Here is a 20373-nt window from a genome sequence, read left to right on the forward strand (position 1 = left end):
GCTTTCAAATGTAGTTCAATTTATCTACAATTAATCCACAAAGGTGCTTGTCTGCATTTGACTTCTCAGCAAAGAAACAACGCCCTTCCTCCCCTCACGGCTTTCACAGGAGCAAACTTCACTTTCAGCAACTGAGTTGTGCAGTTGCACGATGGCACGGCAAGCCATGCTGTGTCAAGGTGCTCTATAAATAGCAGAGCAGTAATGGAGCTGCTAAAACATCCCTTGGTGACTTTGGTTCTAGAATCGGCATTGATCTTCTCCTTTCTCCCTTCTCCTCCTGCTATGAGCAGGACAAGGTTTGACCTGCAGTGCGTTTCTCGAGCGCTTTGTTACTCAGTGGTGGGATAAAAGCATTGGGGCTCCCACAGAGTGACACAGCAAGCAGTAGTGGGGCATTGCCTGACCCCTGCTAAACGGTGGTCACCAGCCTCTGCTCTTTGCCTCCAACCCTGCTGTAGGTTGCTGTGGGTTCCTTGCCTTGTGCAGCCTCCTGTGCCCGGTGCTAACAGGCAGCGGTGTCCATCTCTGCTACACAGCACCTACTGCTTTCCGTGGTGTCTGTCTCGCCCGTGCCTCTTGCCTCTTGCACTGCTTGTAGCTTGGTTAGCCTCTTGTCTGGAGAGACTACCTCTGTCTTCTTCCAGAATTGCTTATTAGCACTCACACTCTATGACTTCCCATAGAGGACTGGGGTCTTCAGTTTCTGCATGCTGTGGGGAGTGTGCCAGCTGCCCATCGTTCACATCAGAATGAAAAGAGATGTGGAAGGGGAGGGCTAAAGTCAATTTATTTCCACTAGAAAACTGGTTGTCCCCTGTGTGAGCTATGATACCATAGCAAGCTGGCCTAGGTCAGTGCTCACCTGGGGAAGGGAGAAGAAGGTTCCTCATCATCTGGGTTTCTGCATTTCAGCTGGATGCCCAGGTCCGTGGCTGCGTGCAGCCGGGGGAAGGTGTTGGCTGCACTGGTGTGTTATGAGAGATGGGCTGAAATGCTTATGCATGGGCGTAAGAAATGAGAGGACACCCAAGCGGGGCGACTGCATGGCAGCTGCTCTGAAAGTGCATTTGCTTGTGGAGCTGGGAGGAAACCCTGGTCTGATCCTCATGTGGACTAGCGAGAGAGGAGACTGTTGCTACTGTTTCCTGCTGAGAATTATTTTATGCTTTTGTATATTTTTGCATATTTACTCATTCCCACAAAGAATATTCCAATGGCTGCAGAAGAAGCTTGACACAATTAAATACACAGCAAAAGTAAAGGCAGAAGTATTGTAATGAAATGAGAAGCATTTAAACAAGAGTAGGTAATATCAAGCCATCAAAAATAAATGAGCAGAATTTCGACTGAGAACAAGAGTGGAGCAAAGTCAAATGGATGAGATTTGCCCTAGAATCTGTCTTCGATAAGTGTAGGCTTTAAAAATACACAACCTGAAAAAATAGCTTAAATATTAGAGCTTTTATCTGTGCTAAATTGTGGCTGCAAGTATCTGAGTCATCTGGCTTGTAAGAGGTGTAATTGTTTGTGCGGTTGTCACGTTGTGTATCTGCTCTCCCCAGTCCTGACAAACAGTAAAATCGCTGCTAAGCTTCAGCGAGAGACAACGAGAGCTTTGACCTTAGGATCTGTCATTGTTCCGTTGTTATCTCTGCGCATTATGGAACTGCTTCATTTTAATTCATTTGGTTTCTGTTTATTTCTTCTGTGGCGGTCCCAGGAGCTTGCATTCACCGGCTTTTTGTTGAAGCATACGAATTGTTAGTTTGAAAGACCCACCATTTCTTTCTGGTAGAATCGCAGTCCAGATTGAATATATCTCACTATTAATTAGAGATCAGCCCAGACCGAAGACATCTGTTTGATCCCTCCCTCCCTCTGGAATCTTTTCTTGCCTGGGAAAAATTGCTCAGCGCTGGCTGGAGGATTGACCATTGTGTTGTAGAGAAACTTCTGTGGTTTCCAAATGTGTTTCATTCTCCTCTGGAATTAAACAAAAAAAAAAATCCTTCTAAGCCTCTGCAAACCTTCTGCATGTAAAGGATTTCTCTCCTTCTCTCAAGTTCATTCTTGCCTGTAAATCCACCCTACCGAGACCTCTGTCAAACCCCATATGTTTTTTTGTGAAAAGTTTTGGTTTCAAGAATACAAAGCTTTTATCAGTTTGCCGCTGACTTCCGAACTGCTGACCTGGCAAAAGTGGATTGGGAGTGATGCAGATTTGCAGCCCCCCATTTCATTGTGTGTTAGCGATGTTAGACTAAAGAAAACGTTCTGTTTTCCTGCCCGCTAATGTTCAATATGCCAGTTTCTTACTTATATTGAAACGTGGATGAGAAAAAGTCATAAGTTTGATCTGGCAATAAATGAACAAAAACCAACCAGTAAAAAGTTTTGGAACTTTGCTTGGGATCTGGCCAATCAATCTCCTCCTTGTTTTATCCAGTACTTGATTAATGGCTTTCAAGTAGATATGAGATTGGGGAAGGTGGAAAGGGAGCTGTACAGCTGATGCAATGGGATGTTTTCAGTGTATGAGCTTTGAGCCAACAGTGTTATTCCATGGCACCTGTGTCAGATTGTTTTGTAATTGTGGGTAACAGTATTGATCTCTGGTAATACATTGCTTTTGAGAAAAACTGAGGGGCATGCTAAGCAAACATTAGAGTTGTCTTTCTGTTTCCTTTTATCTTTGGCCTGCAGTGGTGGAGAGCCGAGGAGGGATCATGGACAGCATACAGAGATTTTCAAACCTGCCAACGTATCTCCCGGCGAGCTATCACCTCTGCAATGCTGATGTTTTCTTCTTCCTCAAAGAAGCCAACCAGGATATCATGAGGAACTCCAGTTTGCAGTCTAGGGTGGATTCATTCTTTATATACAAAGCCAAACTGCCACCTGTCCTAAATGCCACATATGGACCCTTTTCTGTTGAACAGTCTGTTCCCTTGGACCTCATGCTGACTTCTGCATCTTTTGGTTTCACAAATAAATTCACTTTCAATTGGAAATTAAAATCTCACATAATCAACAGCTCAATCTATTCCAACAAACCTAAAATACAAACCTTGTTCTATATTGCGGGGAAGGACTGGGATGACAATAATTCTGCGGAGAGGTTGCCTTGCGTGAAGATGTTTGCTTTCCTGGAGTCTAGAGAAGTTGTGGCCAGCTGTAGATTGACAGGTCATCTAGGATTATGTGTCGCGGAGCTGGAATTATCTCCTAGCTGGTTCAGCTCCCCTCCACCCCTGGTTTCAGAGGAAACAGCCTCCTTGGAAGGGATTACTGTGGAGCTCTTCTATAAGATTTATACAGCAGATGGGGAATGTTCTCCAGAGGATGCAAAATGGGAAAACAATATCCATGCAGGTCAAGATCATGAACACAAGGCTTTGTCAGCCATGGAGAGGATTGGTAGCATCATTGTTTACCCAAATCAAGACAAATTAAAACAGTCTTCACTGAGGCTAGATGAAAATGTCGTTATTCGCTTACCACTCAACCCGGTCAGAGAAGGTGACGTTGTGACCTTTCACGTTTCCCTGGCTGATGACTCTCTAGCAGACCAGTTTGTATTAAGGTAAGAGAATTTTTAAAGTGCTGTATGCTAAACAGTCTACAAATAGGGACAAATCAATGTCGGGTTTAATATCTTTCTACATTCAGTGTTTTCCTGAGAGAACTTAAGCATTTCCTCTCCACCTGGGGAAAACCATAAATAATCTTGAATTACCTGTGTGGATGATACTTTTTGGAACATGGGAATTTATTTTAAAGTATGAGCTATAAATGTATGATTATTTTTTGTTTTAATTCTATTTGCTTCTAGTCATAATTCTGCCTCTTAAATTATGCTTCTGTAAGTCACCCAGGGTAACTGCTGCAATCCATTTTGCTAGATCGTTTGCGGGAGGGTTTTCTGTTTCTTTGGTGAAGCTTCCTCTCTTTTTATCAACTTTCTTATCATCTTTCCGAAGTACATGGGATACGTCTTGCACAGGTCATATGTGGTGAGGAACTATTTTGTTGCATTATACAGAGGGGAGCTGAGAAGTGAGAAAATGAGACGTGCCTCAGCTTGCATAGGAAGTCTTTGGCAGAGCCAGGATTTGGATCCAAACTTTGCAAGTTGTCCTCAATTTTTCTGTAAGACAGCCCATCCTGCTTCCTCAAGCTTTTGACTGCTTGTTGCGAGGCCCATTTTTGTTTTAAGTTTTAAGACTTTCTGGTGACCTTTCCGTGTGAATCTGCCTGTAATAGGAGAATTCAGGCATTTCTAACCACCCTGAGGGTTAGTGCTGCATATTTGTTATGTCCTTAGCTGTCAGACTGTGGGTTCAGAGCTGCATAGAGACCAAATTCAGAGAGAAACGTGAGCCAGACTGGGGGAATAAAAGGGCCAAAAGGTAATTGGAAAGTGTCATGTGCTGTGAGAATGCGAGACACTTGGGAAGGAAGGAGTTGCAGCCCGTGCTAGCAAACCTCAAAACAGATTCGTGCCTTACTTCTAACTTTTTGATCTGAGAACGATGGGAGCAGAACATGACAGAAGTGCACTTTGGGGACAGATGTTGAGAAAACAGACAGCAAACCTTATGCAGCACTTTCAAATCATTCAATGTTTGTGAACTACCGCATGCATATTAATAAACTTACAGATTGCTGCGTGAATCAGGACAAGTGGTTCATAGCGCAGTGCACAGGCAGAGGGAAGGAAATGGTCCATGATATCCCAGGCACTTCCATCTACTCAGGGTGGGGGGAAAATATGTGAGAAATGTGATAGAGTTTAACCAGACTTTAAAAGCTTTGGGTCAGGAAGGGTCTTCCTATAAACCCAACTTATTTTTGCCTTTACTCGCTTTACTGGTTTTTCTTCCTTGAATATGGTTTTGGCCAGCATCCACTGTCAGTAGATGGACCAACCTTATGGAGCAGTCAGGTTTCGGCAGTTGTGTATTGATCCTCAGTGCTATAGCAGAGAGATTATGGAATTTGCCTAAGGCTCTGCAAGGATTGAACATCAGCTCTTAATTCTCTAGGTATTAGAGACAACCTGAGATGAGGATGTTTTCTTTCCTTTGGAATTTCTAGAATAAGATTTACCTTGTAACAAACAGTGCAAGGGTAGAGCTTTAATATTTCTGCTGGCCAGGAAAGGACCAAAAACTTCTTGCAGAGATAGTTTTGAAATACTGTCTTTCAAAAGCAAAGTAGTTTCTGGAAGTGCTGAGCATAGTAACTAACCTGGGGTTTCAAGGAAGCAGAAACACAGGGAGTCGAGAGCCTCCAAACTGGGGAGCCCCAGGATGGAGCCACAAGAGCCTGGCTGCCGCTGAGACCCTTGTCTTCTCCCGCAGGCCCCCATGACTTGCACATGTCCAGCCGGCCGGCGGGAGTCACTTCCCGGTGCTCTCCTGGCACGCGGAGTGTGCATCTCGGTGCTCCCGAGCTCCGGGAAGGCAGTCAGGTTTCCATGGGAATTTCCTTCTTTGAAAAGTGTGCAGAATCGTTTCATCTCCAGGAGATGTTTCTGTTACAATAAATCAGCATGTTTTACGTGCCCAGAAATATTTCCTTGGAAAATTCACTATCGACTCTATGTGGTCTAGCCTGTCTGGTCTTTTATTTGGCTTTGCTTGCATTGTGCTTTTCATCAGAGAAACTGCAAGTATTTTTGTTTAACCTTCAGTTGAATGCTGGAAGTAAGAGGCAAAAGGCAATTCCGCTGATGGTTCACCCATCCTCCAGGATGGAGAGAGCATCAGCAACTGTTGCTATGATTCTTTTGAATGACATACATGGGGCCCATGGAGAGATTATTCAGCTGAAGTTTACACAGTAGGCAGGGAATTACGCTGAGGGAAATACAATCACTGTAGCTCCTGCATCTAATTTATGCAGTTTCCCTCACAGGCTTTCCCTGTTTCTCAGCTCAATGCTAATGTCCATAAAAACCCAGAAGGTTTTTATATACATAGAATTTCTGTATGATATAGCCAGAGAAAAATACATTGAAGTGAATGTTTGCCTTGGGAAATATATTTTTGCCTAATATAACTGATTGTTTTTAATCATATCTGTTGTAAGTGTAGCGGGGTGAATTGCAGTCTGGCTCTCATGCAATGATAGATCAAAATCAAGTCATTCTCAACACAGCGTTTGATGCCGACCTCAAGCTCTGACAGTATGCAAGAGAATGGATATGCTCAATTTTATGCACCTCTTTACTATTTCATGCTGTGTTGTGTAGTATTTTATTTTATGTTGGATTTTGTTCTAGCAAAACTGACTTCAGTTCTCATACGAGAGCAGATTCTTCCTCATATTGGTAAAACTTGGGATTCTTAACCAAGCTTGGAAACTGAAAAGCAATTGGAAACAGTTTCTTGATTCAGCAATGTGTTGTGTTGAAAGATGCTCCTTTGTTAAACCCCCATCCTTCCAGTAATGTCACTTACTGGGCGATGCTGCAGGTTATATGTGAAGCTCCAACTGTCACTTCCAGTCCCTTTCATCAGTCCAGACTGCTTTTGCTCTGCTTAAGCTAAGTCTTTGGTTGTTCGTTTTCATTCAATAACTAGAATTTGAGATTGAGTTGGAGCTCTAGTTGTGCTATGGTCTGGGGAATTTGTTCCTTTTCATGCTGCACTCCAGCCAGCGTGGCTTGGTGTAATTGCAGGACCTAGATATGTCAACAGGCAGAATTTGGAGGCTAAGTGTGCATTTAATGCTTTTGCTGTGCCTGACAGTCATATTGCTCACTTTGTTGACAGATGATCTATACATGTGTGCAATGAAATTCTTATGATGCTGGAGATGAATTTGTGGCCTTGCCGGTCCGGTCTGTACTGTAAAATTTACCATCTGTGAACATAAATTTTGCCCATTACGTTATGTGGGCTGCCACTAAACATAGTTTAACCATAAAGATAGGTGAAATGGGCTATGTTGCCATGATTAAACTTTAGTTTAAAAAAAAAAAAAAGAAAAATGAAGCACAGCTTTGAGATTCCAGCAGGACTAATACATGCATCAGTGTCACAAATTTTCAGGCACTTTTTGTCTTTTGATGCTCAGGAGTATTTCTGTTACCTTCTTTACTGACAAACTTAGGTGAAACGTAGTAAATGAGGAAAGATGGAAATCATGACTAAAGAAGAGGTAACACCAACTTTTGTGCTATTTACTAAACCGAAGTCTCCTGATATACATGGAGGAGTTATAAAAAAAGACAGGAGAAAACAATTCTTGCTTAACTGGAAGGACGGAAATCTCATCCAATAGCATGGGGAATGGCTTGCATTTCTTTTGTGGTGTATGTTATTTAACTCTATCTTGAGACTCAAAGGCTGTATTTAAAAGAAAAGTGGGAGTCATTTTGTACAGCAGGAAAAAGTTTAATGGAATAAATGGACAATCACCCCTTGGTTATAGGAGAGAAACCAGGACACTCTATAAATAAATGGCAGAGTTTTGTCCTGTTTTCCAAGTCTCCCCATTTAAACCATCAGTGAGGATGTGCTGGTAATGAAGGCTGAGCACTAACGGCAATTTGTCCAGTCACAGACAAAAAGTGGGTTTGTCGGCATTCGTTACACGTCCCTAACACAAATGACCCATCCTTCTTTTATGCCCGATCAGAATAGAAATGGAGATTGGAGGTATTCCAGGAATAATAGTAAGGGGCTGAAACCAGGTAATGAATCCCACGCTAGAGAAATGAAAGCGGCTGTGGTTGGGATGCGGTCCTCTGTCTGGAGGGGAATGGCGGGACTGTGCAAATAAACCTCACTGTCGCTCGGTGCCTAGGCAACCTCAGGGAAAAAGATTATCCGCTTCTCTCTGCCATGCTCCACATATTGCAGGGCAAAGATTAGTTTTTGATTTTTTGGATGAACCAGTACAAGGTGTAATACATGCTGGTTGGCTTTTACTGATTATTCTCACTAGGAAAAATGATATTAAGGATTTATATTAATAAACATATATCCATATGGAGGAGGTTATGTCTCCTGCTAAGGAATAAAAATTGCACAGGCCATTAAAACTGACTTACAAGGCTTCTGCGTTAATAATGAAAGATCTGTAGAAGTCTGAGCAGTCGTCTAGAAGGCCAGAAAAAGATCATTAAGAGGATGTCTCCTGCCAATAGCTGCCAAGAGCAAACAAGGGAAAGAAAACAGAAGGTTTTAGATCTGGAAATGCATAGAAAATGAGAGCATACAGACTGTGGGGAATGCAGTCTGGCTGCGTGTGAGGAGGAGGCTCCGCGTGGCCTTCATCGCTTGTAACCAAGCTGGTATGAATGGGGAAGCAGGGCAGGATTGTTACTGGTGAGAGGAATAAATGATTAACTGAAGCATCATTTTAGGATGAAAATTCAGCAGAAGTGAAAGTGTTGAGAAAGGGAAAAATAGACTTCTGAAATGAATCAGAAATGCTAGTTCAGATTTAGAAATAATTACAGAATAATTAAAGCATTACGGGTGACTTGGGAATATTTGTTTTTTACCCAAAGATTTCAATAAACCCAGAATGAATGTTTAAATCCGTTCTTTCTTTCTTTTCTCTGAATGTACATTGAACTACATGTAAAATATGAAATAGTAATATGTAATATTAATAAAAAATATAAAGCACTGCAAAGTCTGGAAATGCCAGAGATGTCTGTGCAACCTTAACTCAGTCCCCATGTATATAGGCATTATAACATATTCCTCAAAGAAAAATTCACAGTTTTTTTCCAGATCTCCTGCTTTGTTCGATGCGTACATTGTCTTGCTCCCACTGTTTTCTTTTCGTCATTGAACAGGAAAAGGGAGTAACATCTTTTCAGGACCCTCTTGCAAAGCCTGCGGGGGGAGCTGTCACCAGATTTTTTCTTAGCTTGGATAAACCATTTCTAGAAATTCTCGTTCAGAAAGGGTTGAACCATTCTTTCATTTTTCTTATTTCTGTTTGAGACAGGCACGTGGCCCAGAAAAAGTGGCTTCAGCTGATGAAAGCCTGGCATGATGGTATGGAGTCACAAATCTCAACAGGATGTTGTATGAAGTAGTTAGGCCTGAATCTGTGTCGGCTGAAGTGAAAAAGGCATCCTCCCTGGGTACCTGCAGGCAGTGCGTGGCTGCGCTGCACCCACGTGCGCAAGCCAGTCTGCCCTGGAAGTAGTCTTACCATGCTGCCAGGTTTTCTCTCCTTTTTACGTGTTTTAAGATAACCTTCTCTGCCCTAGGCACACTGGAGAGGGAGAAGAAAAAAAACCACCCCCTCATACAGTCTTAAAAACAGTTAAAAATGGCAAAAAAAAAATAGCTCTTTCCTAGAGCTTGAGCAGTCCTAAAAGCTTAAAAACTGACGGATATCCGACAGTGAATAAATGACCCAGTGAATCCTGAAAGACCCCGCAAGACTACAGTCAATAAAGCTTTTTAATGGAATTTTAGATAAAGGTCAACTATCTGCTACAATAATCAGCCGTCCGCGATCACTCTTCACAGGAATAAAACAGGCAGAGCAGCAGCCCCATGCGACAGCGAGAAGCTCTTGTTAGTTGTTGGATATTGGCTTTGAAGCACTTCCAGACGGGATCGCAGCATCGTGGTGATAAAATGCTCTTTTTATCGAGATGTTTTCCAACAGTGACTTCTGTTGCCCTGCAAAAGGGTCCTGAATGTGCCACTTTGTCCAGAAACGCAGCTGCTCATTAAGGCAGCTTTATTAAGGTGTTGTTAAGGTAAAGGAGGATGGGACAGCGATGGGAGGCTGTGGTGCTGGGCTTGGGTGACTGGGGCAAGTGTGCCTGCCGTCTGCCCCTTCCCTTGCCCTCTGCAGCCCTGGCTTAGGGATGCTACCTTTTCCCACGGAGTGGGGAAACGTTCATAGGAGTTGGAGGGGAGGGGTTGACCAAAATGCAGAATTAGATTAATTAAAAATATTTAGCCTGCATGTGTATTTCACCAGTGTTTTTCACTGAGAAGGTGAATGGTTTGACTGCTAGTTATTTTTAATTTTGACAGTTTGGGAATATTTCACGTGTATGGTGGGGGAACACTAAGTACAGCTGGAATGAAACAAGGACCTACTTTCCATTGGAAAAGGTGTTTGGTTTGCCTTAAATCCCTACTTTTTCTTCTATTTGACTCCTGCCAGCAGCACAGCTATCTCATTCATCTGCCCATCTGCATCTATGAGCGCTAAGGGATGTGGCAATGTTATGTAAATTAATTTGCTATATCTCATATTCAGAACCATAAAGTGGAAAAAAAGAGAGTTAATTATGTTGATTTTAAGTCAGTTGGTGTGTGAGCAGGCATCTCATCTCTGTGGTACCGAACTACAAGTGGGTGAGCAGTGCTTTGTGTAACTGGTGGCAGTGCATCTTGTTTGACACATCAGATCGTTTTGCACGTGTGTGACAAATAAGATTTATAATAGGAGCTCCGACAACCTCTTGTCTGCCAGCGTGTTAGCAGGCACTGCTATACTCTGAAAACGGAGATGATGTGAAAAGTGTTTCCCGTGGATTTGGAAGGTGCCATGTGACTTGACACAAACTCAGCCTTGTTGATGGTAATGGAAAGAGATTTTACATTTTTAAATGGTTCAGGTTCTACAAGCTTGTTCCTAGGCTGCTCCCCGTCTCCGAAAGCTTCGACATGACAGCTCCTGCTAATTAACTCCAGGCAGCTCCTGCACAACTCAATGCTTGCTTTGGGGTCGGGTGCGGATCTGCAGAGCACTGTCAGCAGATGTGGCACGGTTGCACTGAGAGCAAGGTATGAGCTGTGGTTAAAATGCTCGCGATGCAGAGTGTGCCTGGGAAGTAGGCAAGTGGATTTTGGAGACCACTGCTAAAAGGGTGGCCTTGGTTTGTTGCATCTGCTCAGACTCCCTCTATGCAACGTGAAGGTGTGGTGGGTAGCGATCCCTCTTGGATGAGGAGCTGCGTCTAAGGGGCTGCCGAAGGGTCAGCCTCTCCAGTCCGCACAGGGCATTGCCACTGCCCTTCTCCAAATCTTTCTTTTGCTGGGGGCTATCCTGTCTGTAGTTATTGCCTTGCAGGGAGGGACAGATGATTCACCCCTACTGTGATTAACATCGGTGCAGGTATGAAATGGGAAGGGAAAGCCACCAAAGATGCAATTAGGAGTTGAGTTTTGCCTCTGAGCACCTGGCTCCGAGTTCAGTTACCTCTGTTAATGAGCACAAAGCTGCCTTCATGTGACAAAACTGCTTAAATACACAGTATCACAAAGGGTAATTTAAGGAAGACAGCTGCATGATAAACGATTTCTTCATCCTTTTTTTTTTTTGACCTTGTACTCAGGTTGGGAACACAGGTCGGAAAAAGTTCCTGCCTTTGAGTGGTCATTTCAAGTTCGGGGACACGCTGTGACTTTTCACAAACTGTGTGTCCTAGTGAGCGAGTCCCTGGCGGGGAGCTTGGGGGGATGTCTTTGTTTTGGACAATATGCTGAGTGGTCCCTGCTTTGTGCTGCCAGACAATGATGGCATTGATCAGCTGCTTGTACGGCTCTTCATTAGCTGGCAGTGCAGTAAATCACGGTCTTGTTTAAACAAGTCAGACACAACAGTGATTTGGTCGTTGATGCAGTTACTTCTAGTGGGTAATGAATAGTATTAAAAGAAAAGTATAAAAATGTGTCTACTTTGAACTTTACTTTCTTCCTGAGATAAATGTTTTGGGCAATGCATTGCTGTCATTTTATCCTGGTAAAAACCAGATTACTATCCCATGAAGCTGATGAAGTATTGCTTTGAGTGAGCACATTGATCTCAGTTTCTTCATGTTGCTCTGATGCCACAGAGGGTTGCTTTCGTCCTTGTGTTTACCTGTAAGTTTTTGCATGGTCTGATACACGAAGGCCAGTGTGATGGTTAGCTGACAGCTTTGTGGAGGGAGGACTTTCAGAAGAAGCAGAAGACAGAATATTGCAAGAAAATTGTCAACATATCTTCTTGTTTTGGGTGCTCCTCCTGCCCCCCACGCAGTTTACATCAATAAAGGACTCATAAGAAATGGTTTTGGACAAAGCAGAGCAGGGACTTGTGCTTTGTGTGAGGTATTTAATGCTTCAGACAGCTGCCACGTGTGCCCTGGATGCTGTACTCGGCCAGGGTATGAAAGAAATCATATTAACAAAGTTATTGGATCCCAGATGAATCAAAAGAGCTGCAGGAGAAGAAAACAGTGACAAATGAGTCTGCCATCCCAAGGCACAGCAAATGGTGCTTACAGTTAAAGCTATTTCACTTCTTGCACCATTCAGCCGTAAGCCCTCCAGTGCTGTGTGGGGAGCGGGGCAGGGCGAGGAAGGTGATGCCTCGTGTCGGCAGAGCTGCAGAAAGCCCCCATGCAGTGGGGCCAGCGTGGCTTTGCACGGGGGCATGGCAGCAGCAGCTCTTCTTGAGCTTCCCAGAGCCCAGGGAGCTGCTCTTGCGTGGCGGGGTTCATCTCTCATCTCCCCCCAGCTTTCAGTCTGCCACTTAAAAGCCCCCTGCCCTGAGCAGTGCTGGGTGTCGGTGCCCCCTATGGAGCAGTGCTTCATCCTGTGTTGAGAGTTACATACAAATACATAAGAGAAAACCGTCTCTAAAATATGTTCTCCTTTGGATCCCTACAGAGATGCTGTGGATATTCCCAGCAGAGGAGGAACTGGTCAGAGCAGCAGTATTTCCAGGGGTATCCCAATGAGGAGGGTACTGTTGGGAGGGCCGTATTCAAGCAGCCCCATGTTTGTGGGGCAGGTTTGTCACCTTTATCACTCTGAGCCATCAGGCATGGCTCCAGCAGGTCTCCCTCTGCTCCTGCTGTGCTTTCGTTTAAGTTGCTCACTAGGACCAAAACATACCTTCCCCTCCTCACTACATCCTTTTTAAAATTTTCCTGCCAAGTGCACTCTCTCAGTTGCTTTTTTCTCACTGTGTGGCCCAAGCTTTTGTGGTATTGATGAAGGAGTCCTCAAATGCATTTTCACTGAATCCCCATCTCTAATTGCGCTGGTCCTAGAAGACTGCAAGTGGGGAAAAGAAGAGAAGTAGTGTGGGATAGACAGTGCCTTGTTTATGGGCTTTCTAAGCATCTGCTCAAGTTAATGAGGGTCTGGGTAAGAAATGTGCCAAGCAGCCACAGGAAGCACACGTATGAGCGCTTTGATGTAGATCCCTGATGGAAGATGGCGATAAAATGTACCAAGTGATGCTTGGGGACAGTCTGAAAAGTTTGTCCCGTCCTGGGAGGTGGCAGAGGGTGAGGGAGAAGCGGTAGCAGACTGTGAGAATCTGGACCGGGATCCAAACGCATTGTGAGGTTTGGGTTGTTTTGGATCTGGGAGTTTGGCTCTGGCCCATCCCTAATTTAATTTGCCTGGCCAGAGTCTTCTCTCTCTTACACGGAAAAGAGGGGTGATTTAATTGACTTCCGTAGAGTTGCTTAGGATTTCTGCCAGTTAAAACTATTTGAATTTGGTTGTGTGCAAGGCACGTGTGTGTGCCAGTGTTCTGGCTTCCTATTTCTGATAATTACTGGGGAATTTGTTAGGGGCAGTAGTAACTCAGGGTGGGTGGGTGGATAGGACACAGATGGATAGGGAACGGACATGTTTTGGGTACTGTTTCTAATGACACACAGTAACACTAGTAGTACAGTCTTAATTATGGCATTTCCTGCTGTTATCTCCATAATGTGGCATAAGTACCTATGCTCTTCAGCTAAGATGACTTTTGACTCGTTTGCCAAAGCTAATAACCCTTTAAAAATAATTTAAACCTTTTCAGAAGTATTTCACTGATGCTCTTGGGACCAGTAGTCCTTTATTTGCTATGGAACAGATACAGAATGAATAGCAGTACTGTGGACTCCCTCAAAGAGCGACCTTATGTGAGATGTCATGATTACAGCAATTAAATCCTCTTTGCCAAGGCAACCACGGCTTTATTTCAAACTAAAGTTAGGTTTTTTTTCCCCAAATGAATCTCTCCTGCATGCATTATTCATTTTTCTTTGGAACATTTAGCCTGTACGAGTTGCACGAGCTCAAATTCAGTATTATTATTTATTAATTATTGCATTGAGGTAACGTCTAGGACAGCCTGCCTCAAGGGGTCAGAGAGTGCAGAGTTCCCCTGTGCTGCCAGAAACAGAACAAGGCCATAACCCTTGTCTTGGGGTGGGGGTTGAAGACTTAGCATTTCTAGAACAACTTGTGAAGAGTTTGCATTTGCTTTTTGCTTCACTTCATAACCCATGACATGGAAGTATAGGGCATTTTGGTCCAGTGGATGCTTAGACCAATACAGTTCTGACCATACTCTTAAACTTCTAAACTTAAGTATTTGAAAAAAAGTAGGTCATGTCATCTCAAGCTTTCTAAGTCCTGCTAAGTCTGGGTGACTTGAACACTGAACTTCTTGTCGCTGTGGCTCTTGCTTGGGGAGTGGAAGGTCGGTGATCAGAAATGATGGTTAAGATGGAACATTTTCTTCAAGAATTTTGGAAATTCTAGCTTAGGATGGTTTTTCAATTCCTTTTGTTTTAAAGAAAAACATGTTAAAGAAGTGCCTATAACCCTTGCCTTAAATGTGCTACATCCTCATTTTAAGATTAAGTGAGTTCATTGTCTGTTTCTGCTATTATATAAATAGCAACTTGATTGACAAGAAAACTAGAATGATTCTGTTTAAATCTGTACTGCTCTCCTAAGAAATCTACATTCATTATTCCTGGGATGACTGAAAGATTTACAATAGTTTATAATCTGGTATCATTTCATTCTTCTTCTTGGTATTATTAATCACCTTGTCATAAAACGTCAGGAGAACTTTGTTCAGTTTGCATGATTTGGGCTGAGAAAGCCATATTTTAATATTAATGTTTCTTAGGAAATTGGGTAGATATCTTTGCATTCTGGGAAATGTAAAATGGATGAATGATGTCCTTTGACTAGACATTAGATGTTTACAAGGTGCTGAAGTTGAAGAATGGTTGAAAGAAACCTGCAGCTGTACCACCTTGGGAAGAGAAATGACCATGCAAAGCAGGCCTCGTTCAGGTCAATATTTGGTTGTAGACATCTGAAATCACGAGTACCATGGAGGCTGGTGTTTGTGGTTGATCCTTCTCCGTGTTGGTGCCGGACTGCTGTGCTGGTGTGGTTGTGTCAATGGCAGTGTCTCGTTGGTGACATGAAACCCAAGTCCCAATTATTTGGTCATTTAATGATTCCACGTTGCATTTCACAAGCCCAGAGGCAGTCAACCAGGATCCTGGCTGGGTTTCAGCTTCAGTAATTACAACTTGCCAGCGCAGATTCTCTCTGCCTCTTAAATCACATTCGCTATTTTTCACTTCCTTTGCTAAACTGCTGCGTCCGCCCGTGCTGTTGTTGATGATAATAGTTCTAATGCTTAGCCTATTTATGTAACATTATTTTATCTGTAACGTCTCACGGTGTTTCTGCAAGAAACGTCTGTCATTGCTTTCATTTTACAAATTACTATTTTTATTGCTCACATTTCAATGATACACCTCAAATATGGATGTTTTCCAAAAGGAGGGAAGGCAATGCCCATTCTACCCCCAAACTGTTATTTCTGAACGAGGACTGTGGGGCTGAGGTGATGTTCCTGCCCTTTCCTTTAGCTCTCTTACCAGGGCAAATGTATTTTGGAGGGCCAAAAGAGTACCCAACACAAGGGCGGTGAGTTGGTGGACGGGGAGGTGCCATCCTGTGCGTGCATCCTGTGCTGTCCCCCAAATGGTGATGCCCAGTCCATCTTTCCTGGGGCTCTGCCCCTCTGTCTGTCCCTTAGCGGCCTGGGCTTTTCCCAGCCCACCTGTATCCCCTCCATCCTGGGCCTCCGCACAGGGGAGATTCAGGATGACTGCCAGGCTCAGATCTGTGTGCAGGCCAGGAGAGGGCAGAGTGGACTTGTGTCTGGCTTGTGTCTGAAGCAGAAAACCCAGGGAAAAGTCAACAGCAGGTCGGGAGGGGAATAATTTTGGCCAATGATGTGGCTTGGTGCTGGCGCAGGTGCCCTGGCTGGGATGGGAAGCTACTTCACCGGCTGTGATCCCCCTGAATGGACTCAGCACGTCACCTCAAGAATGCCTCTATGGGGGAAGATTTAGCAACTTGTTCCCCCAGTGGTGCAAGCCCTCTGCAAAGGGTTGGAGACCCGGCAGCCTGGAAGGCTCCCCCAGGTATTATTTCTTACTGAGGAGGAGCAGGTCTCTGCTGGGGTGTCCTCCACACATCCTGGGGTTCACCCAGGCAGTAAACAATGGTTGTGCTCATTTATCCAATCTTGCTACGCGAAATTAAAATGCACATAACACAGTTTTTTCTTTTTCCTTTTTCCCCGCCCCCCCTTCCTTAAATGATTCCTGAAAGCTGTGCATTTTCTTTTTATGAATGCACTGTGCCCCTGGTGTGTGCTGGACATTTGAAATGCACTGAATAAAGCAAACTTCGCTGCTGGTCTGTAGGTTAAGAAGCTATAAGTGAGCTTGTCTCTTTGTAGAGCAACTTTCTTTTTGGACTTGAAAAACAATGGAAATGTAGTTAATGTTCAGCCTGACAGAGCCTTAGCAAACATATTAAGGGCTTCATTTAATAAAATCATATTTCACATTCACAGACAAGCAGCAGAACAGAGTTGAGTCTTTTTTAATGAATAAAGTCCTTAGTAAGGCACTTGTAATCTTTCTTTATGTGAGGCTCATTCTCAGTTTTTTTATTTTAGGAGCCAGGGAGATTTAGTGCAGCATTTTCTAAATTGTGTCGTGCTTCCTTTGGAACAGAAAGGAAAGGGAAATGTATCTTAATCTTAAACAGACATGAAACAAAAATGTGGTTTTTCCCAAAAGAAAAGTTAAACATTTGCAAGAAAAATGTCCTTCATGGAAATTTAAGTTCTGTTAAAAACACATTTACTGTCAGAAAATAATGGTGCTGGATGAGCTCTAATAATAAACCAATTTGTGTGTACCACGGGAGTGGACTTTTTCGGTCTTTTGTTGAAAGTCATGCTGGAAGGGCTGCCACTGGGCTACGAAAGCACAGATATTTTCACACTGGGATTTGTGTCTACTTGAATTATGTGAATAACTCTATTGAAATACAACTGGGAAAAAATTCATCATGTGACTTATTATGAAAATGTTGCTTCTTACTCCATTCAACGGTGTTTGAGCAGCTCCATGTATTTTTCTCTCAGTTTTTTTTTTTAATTCTTTTTTCTTAAATACCCTCTTTGCACAGTGCCTCAATTGTGCCGCACGCAGACCACGCGACAGCAGCCTCCTGATTTCTGGGTAACTGGCCTGCTGCAGCTAACGAATAACATTAATGGGCTGGGTGTGAGCCGCTTTCCCGGGGCACCGGGGTTGCACAGTCCTCTCCTTTCCTTCATTGATCCAATTTGTTGAGATCAGCAGGTGCACCAAAGCATGCAAATTTAAAATTTGCTTCGAGGAAAATTGAGTGGCGTTTTTCCCTGAAACGAGCTGTTTCTCTGAACATCTCTCCCAGCTAGCTTGCTTGGGAGAATATTTGCAGAAATGGAATGCAAAAGTGGTACAAACGCAGCCAAATTGAATACATTTACAGATGTAAAAGGCTTGGCTTTTTTTAGGCCTGCAAAACTCTTTGGGGTGAGGACTGTCACTTTGTGTAGACTTATAGTGCCTTACATAATAAGTCCCTAAACACATTGGCCTTCAGGTGCCACTGCAGTCTGATGGGTTTAATAACAGTGATGGTGACAATGCTGGTCCCACCCAGCCTACAGACCCGCAGGTTTCTAAGGCAGCACAGGTATCTTTTATCCTCTCCGGTCCACAGTCAGTCGTGCTTGATAACAGTGTGAAAATTGGATTTGTCAACTAGTAATCCCTCAGTGATCGATAATTAGTTGTAATTATGCACTGTTTAAGTGCTATGGAGAGAAAATTGAAGTTTGTGGCCGGAGTAGGAAATGAAGAATGGCAGGTACACCGAGCCATTTGGCGTAAGAGAAATTCATTTAAAGAACTGAATTTTCACAAAGAAAGGTGAGTTAAGCTGCCTTCTCTAGCCAGGCCATGTCACACAGCTGTAGGGGTAGTAGTGTTCAGGCTAAGCAGGCTAATGTAGGCCTTGGTGAGCTTGCTGACCATAAAGCATCATAACTTGAACAACAAGGAGGTTTGCTTTTTATTTATAGTATCCTAAAAACGTTCCCAGGGTGAAATGTCATGAGCAAGCCCTTATTTGTGAGGAAATATCCTTGGAGACTTCTACTGTGTTTATAATCAAAGATCCTATGCCCACCCTGGTTTAAATTTTTGTCTAAATGGTTTGGTTTTGGATGGAAGAGGAAAGGTCTTTGCTCGCTTCTCTTTGCTTTCTTCTCTGCTCAAAAGAGCCCAACAGACCAGGTTTCCAGACGGACAGAGATGTTATTCCAGCTGTTTCTGTGGACGCTCTCTGAAAATCCAGTTGTGTGTGTCCTGGGATTTCTGTACAGACTTACCAGTTAAATCTGCCAGTGATAATTCTTCTCAGTCAAGGAGCCAGAGAGGGTCTTTGCTTCTTTATCTGTATACTCATGGGTGGTTTCTGCTACCTCGTGTGTCTGATTGTCATTCTCTAAATAGACATGCAAAATGAAACTGTTTAACTGCAGGAGGTGGGAGTGAAATAACTGGAGTAGACCTATTACCCAGTGGTAAGTGAGAAGGAGCCAGCAAAATTTATGGTTTCTGAAGGACCAGTGTATTTTTAAGCTTCTTGTATTCCTACACTTCACAGCTAAGATTAGCAGATTGCTGACAGCTCCATGATGTATTTGCTGTCACCTGGCTGGAGTCCGAAGCAAGTGATAAATTTTTAGTTTGAATGAGCTTGTGTGACGTGCAATGGCAGAAATATTTTTGTTACTACAAGTATGTAGCATGTCCTATGGTTGGGGATTTTGGTGCTATTCTTGGTGTGGCCTTAAGTGATTTGCTTGCTTTCCTCGTGCTTCTGTTTCACCATCCAAGAAAAGATGAAGAAAATGACATATTTCTCATATGCTGTGATGGCTCATTCTCTTTCTTCAATGTTGGAGCATGCCACAGGCTCGTATCATTTTCATGGGGTTCAGTAAAGCCTGTCTGCTGGCAGGAGGCGGTAAGCGCTCTGCAGAAAAGAATCCAACGTTTCCAGTTGCTGTTGCTGAATTTCATGTGTCTTGGGTATATGTCGCATGAACTTAGATTCAAAAACTTGGTGTGTTTTTGGAGTGATAATACTATGTTCTGGGAAGATTCTCCTCCCAGAATACACATTCAATATGGGAGAAGGGACAGTGTGAATCAATTTTGTCCTCACGTGACTGAACACCTAGAGGAACTGAATTTGCAGATTTTGGCATGCGGATAAAAGCATAGTGTTATATATTGGCGAACTCTATTCAAATGAAGACAAAAGATAAATGATAGTTTATTGGATTCCCTCATCTTTATAGTTTCTGGTGTCTAAATTTATCTCAACAAAGTGAAATCTGTCTTCCTCAGGCCTTTTAAAAGGTCTCGCATATATCAGCATTAATAGGATGTAGCTGCGTTGACGCTGGTATTCTACTGCTTGAGAAATATCTGAGTCAGACGAGCTGGCTTTGCTTCAGTGGGAGAAGGAAGAGAAATACAGTGTCACACCCCAAATCAGGGGCTTCGGTTCGCTGGGGGAGCTGGAGCTAGCTATGGACTGCTCTGGAGAGCAAGTCATGCGTGGTAGATCGGTGAGGGAAATGGTGGCACAAACAACGTTCAAAACCACTGCAAAGTGTAGCTGTTTAGGTCTAGAAATTGTCTATCGCTTGTAGCAGCAGCTTTTAGCAGCTTGAAAACCAGAAGTTTGAGAGCAAGCAATTATTTTATTCCCTGGAATGGGAACACTGAATTTTCTCACTGAAGACCATTCAGAAATGTATGCACTGATGTATGTACACATGATGTACATATGCACAAATGATGAACTACTTCAGTTCTTCACCTGGACAATAAAAGCAGCCGTTTCCAAGCCGGGTAATGCATGTCTGTTTGACGTGACTGCTGGGAGGAAGCAAGCAGAGAAAAGAAATTCTCTGAGAGGGCTGCTGAGTCTGCCGGGGAGGCGAACGGGCAGAAGTGCAACGCTGCCGTGCAAAGGCATTTGAAAGCAATGCTACTTGCGCGTGCAGCACGGGGACTGCGGGAAGCCGGGAAGCTGTCCCTTCCCTTCAGTCACGCGGAGAAGCGGGGACCCGCTCCAGAGGGTATACATAGCATATGTGTGGCAAATGGACTCGTGTGGGGCCCCATTAGCTTGTGCTGTC

The 20373-nt window shown here is 43.6% G+C and overlaps 1 protein-coding gene across 2 annotated transcripts in view; it reads left to right on the top strand.

Annotated features, from left to right (window-relative positions):
* The window catches only part of TMEM132B (transmembrane protein 132B), a 257005-nt gene that overhangs the window by 67086 nt on the left and 169546 nt on the right, over window positions 1–20373 (top strand). The window contains exon 2 of one of the 2 annotated variants that reach the window (XM_087754474.1): window positions 2707–3586. The exons of the other annotated variant lie outside the window; for it this stretch is intronic. Within the exon in view, the coding sequence (XP_087610600.1) occupies window positions 2707–3586 (880 nt within the window). The remainder of the gene's footprint in view (window positions 1–2706; window positions 3587–20373) is intronic. 2 annotated transcript variants of the gene reach the window in all.

This window comes from Nipponia nippon, unplaced genomic scaffold (genome assembly GCF_047370975.1).
Source record: "Nipponia nippon isolate SJK-2023a ecotype South Korea unplaced genomic scaffold, ASM4737097v1 scaffold_18, whole genome shotgun sequence".
Lineage (NCBI taxonomy): Eukaryota > Metazoa > Chordata > Aves > Pelecaniformes > Threskiornithidae > Nipponia > Nipponia nippon.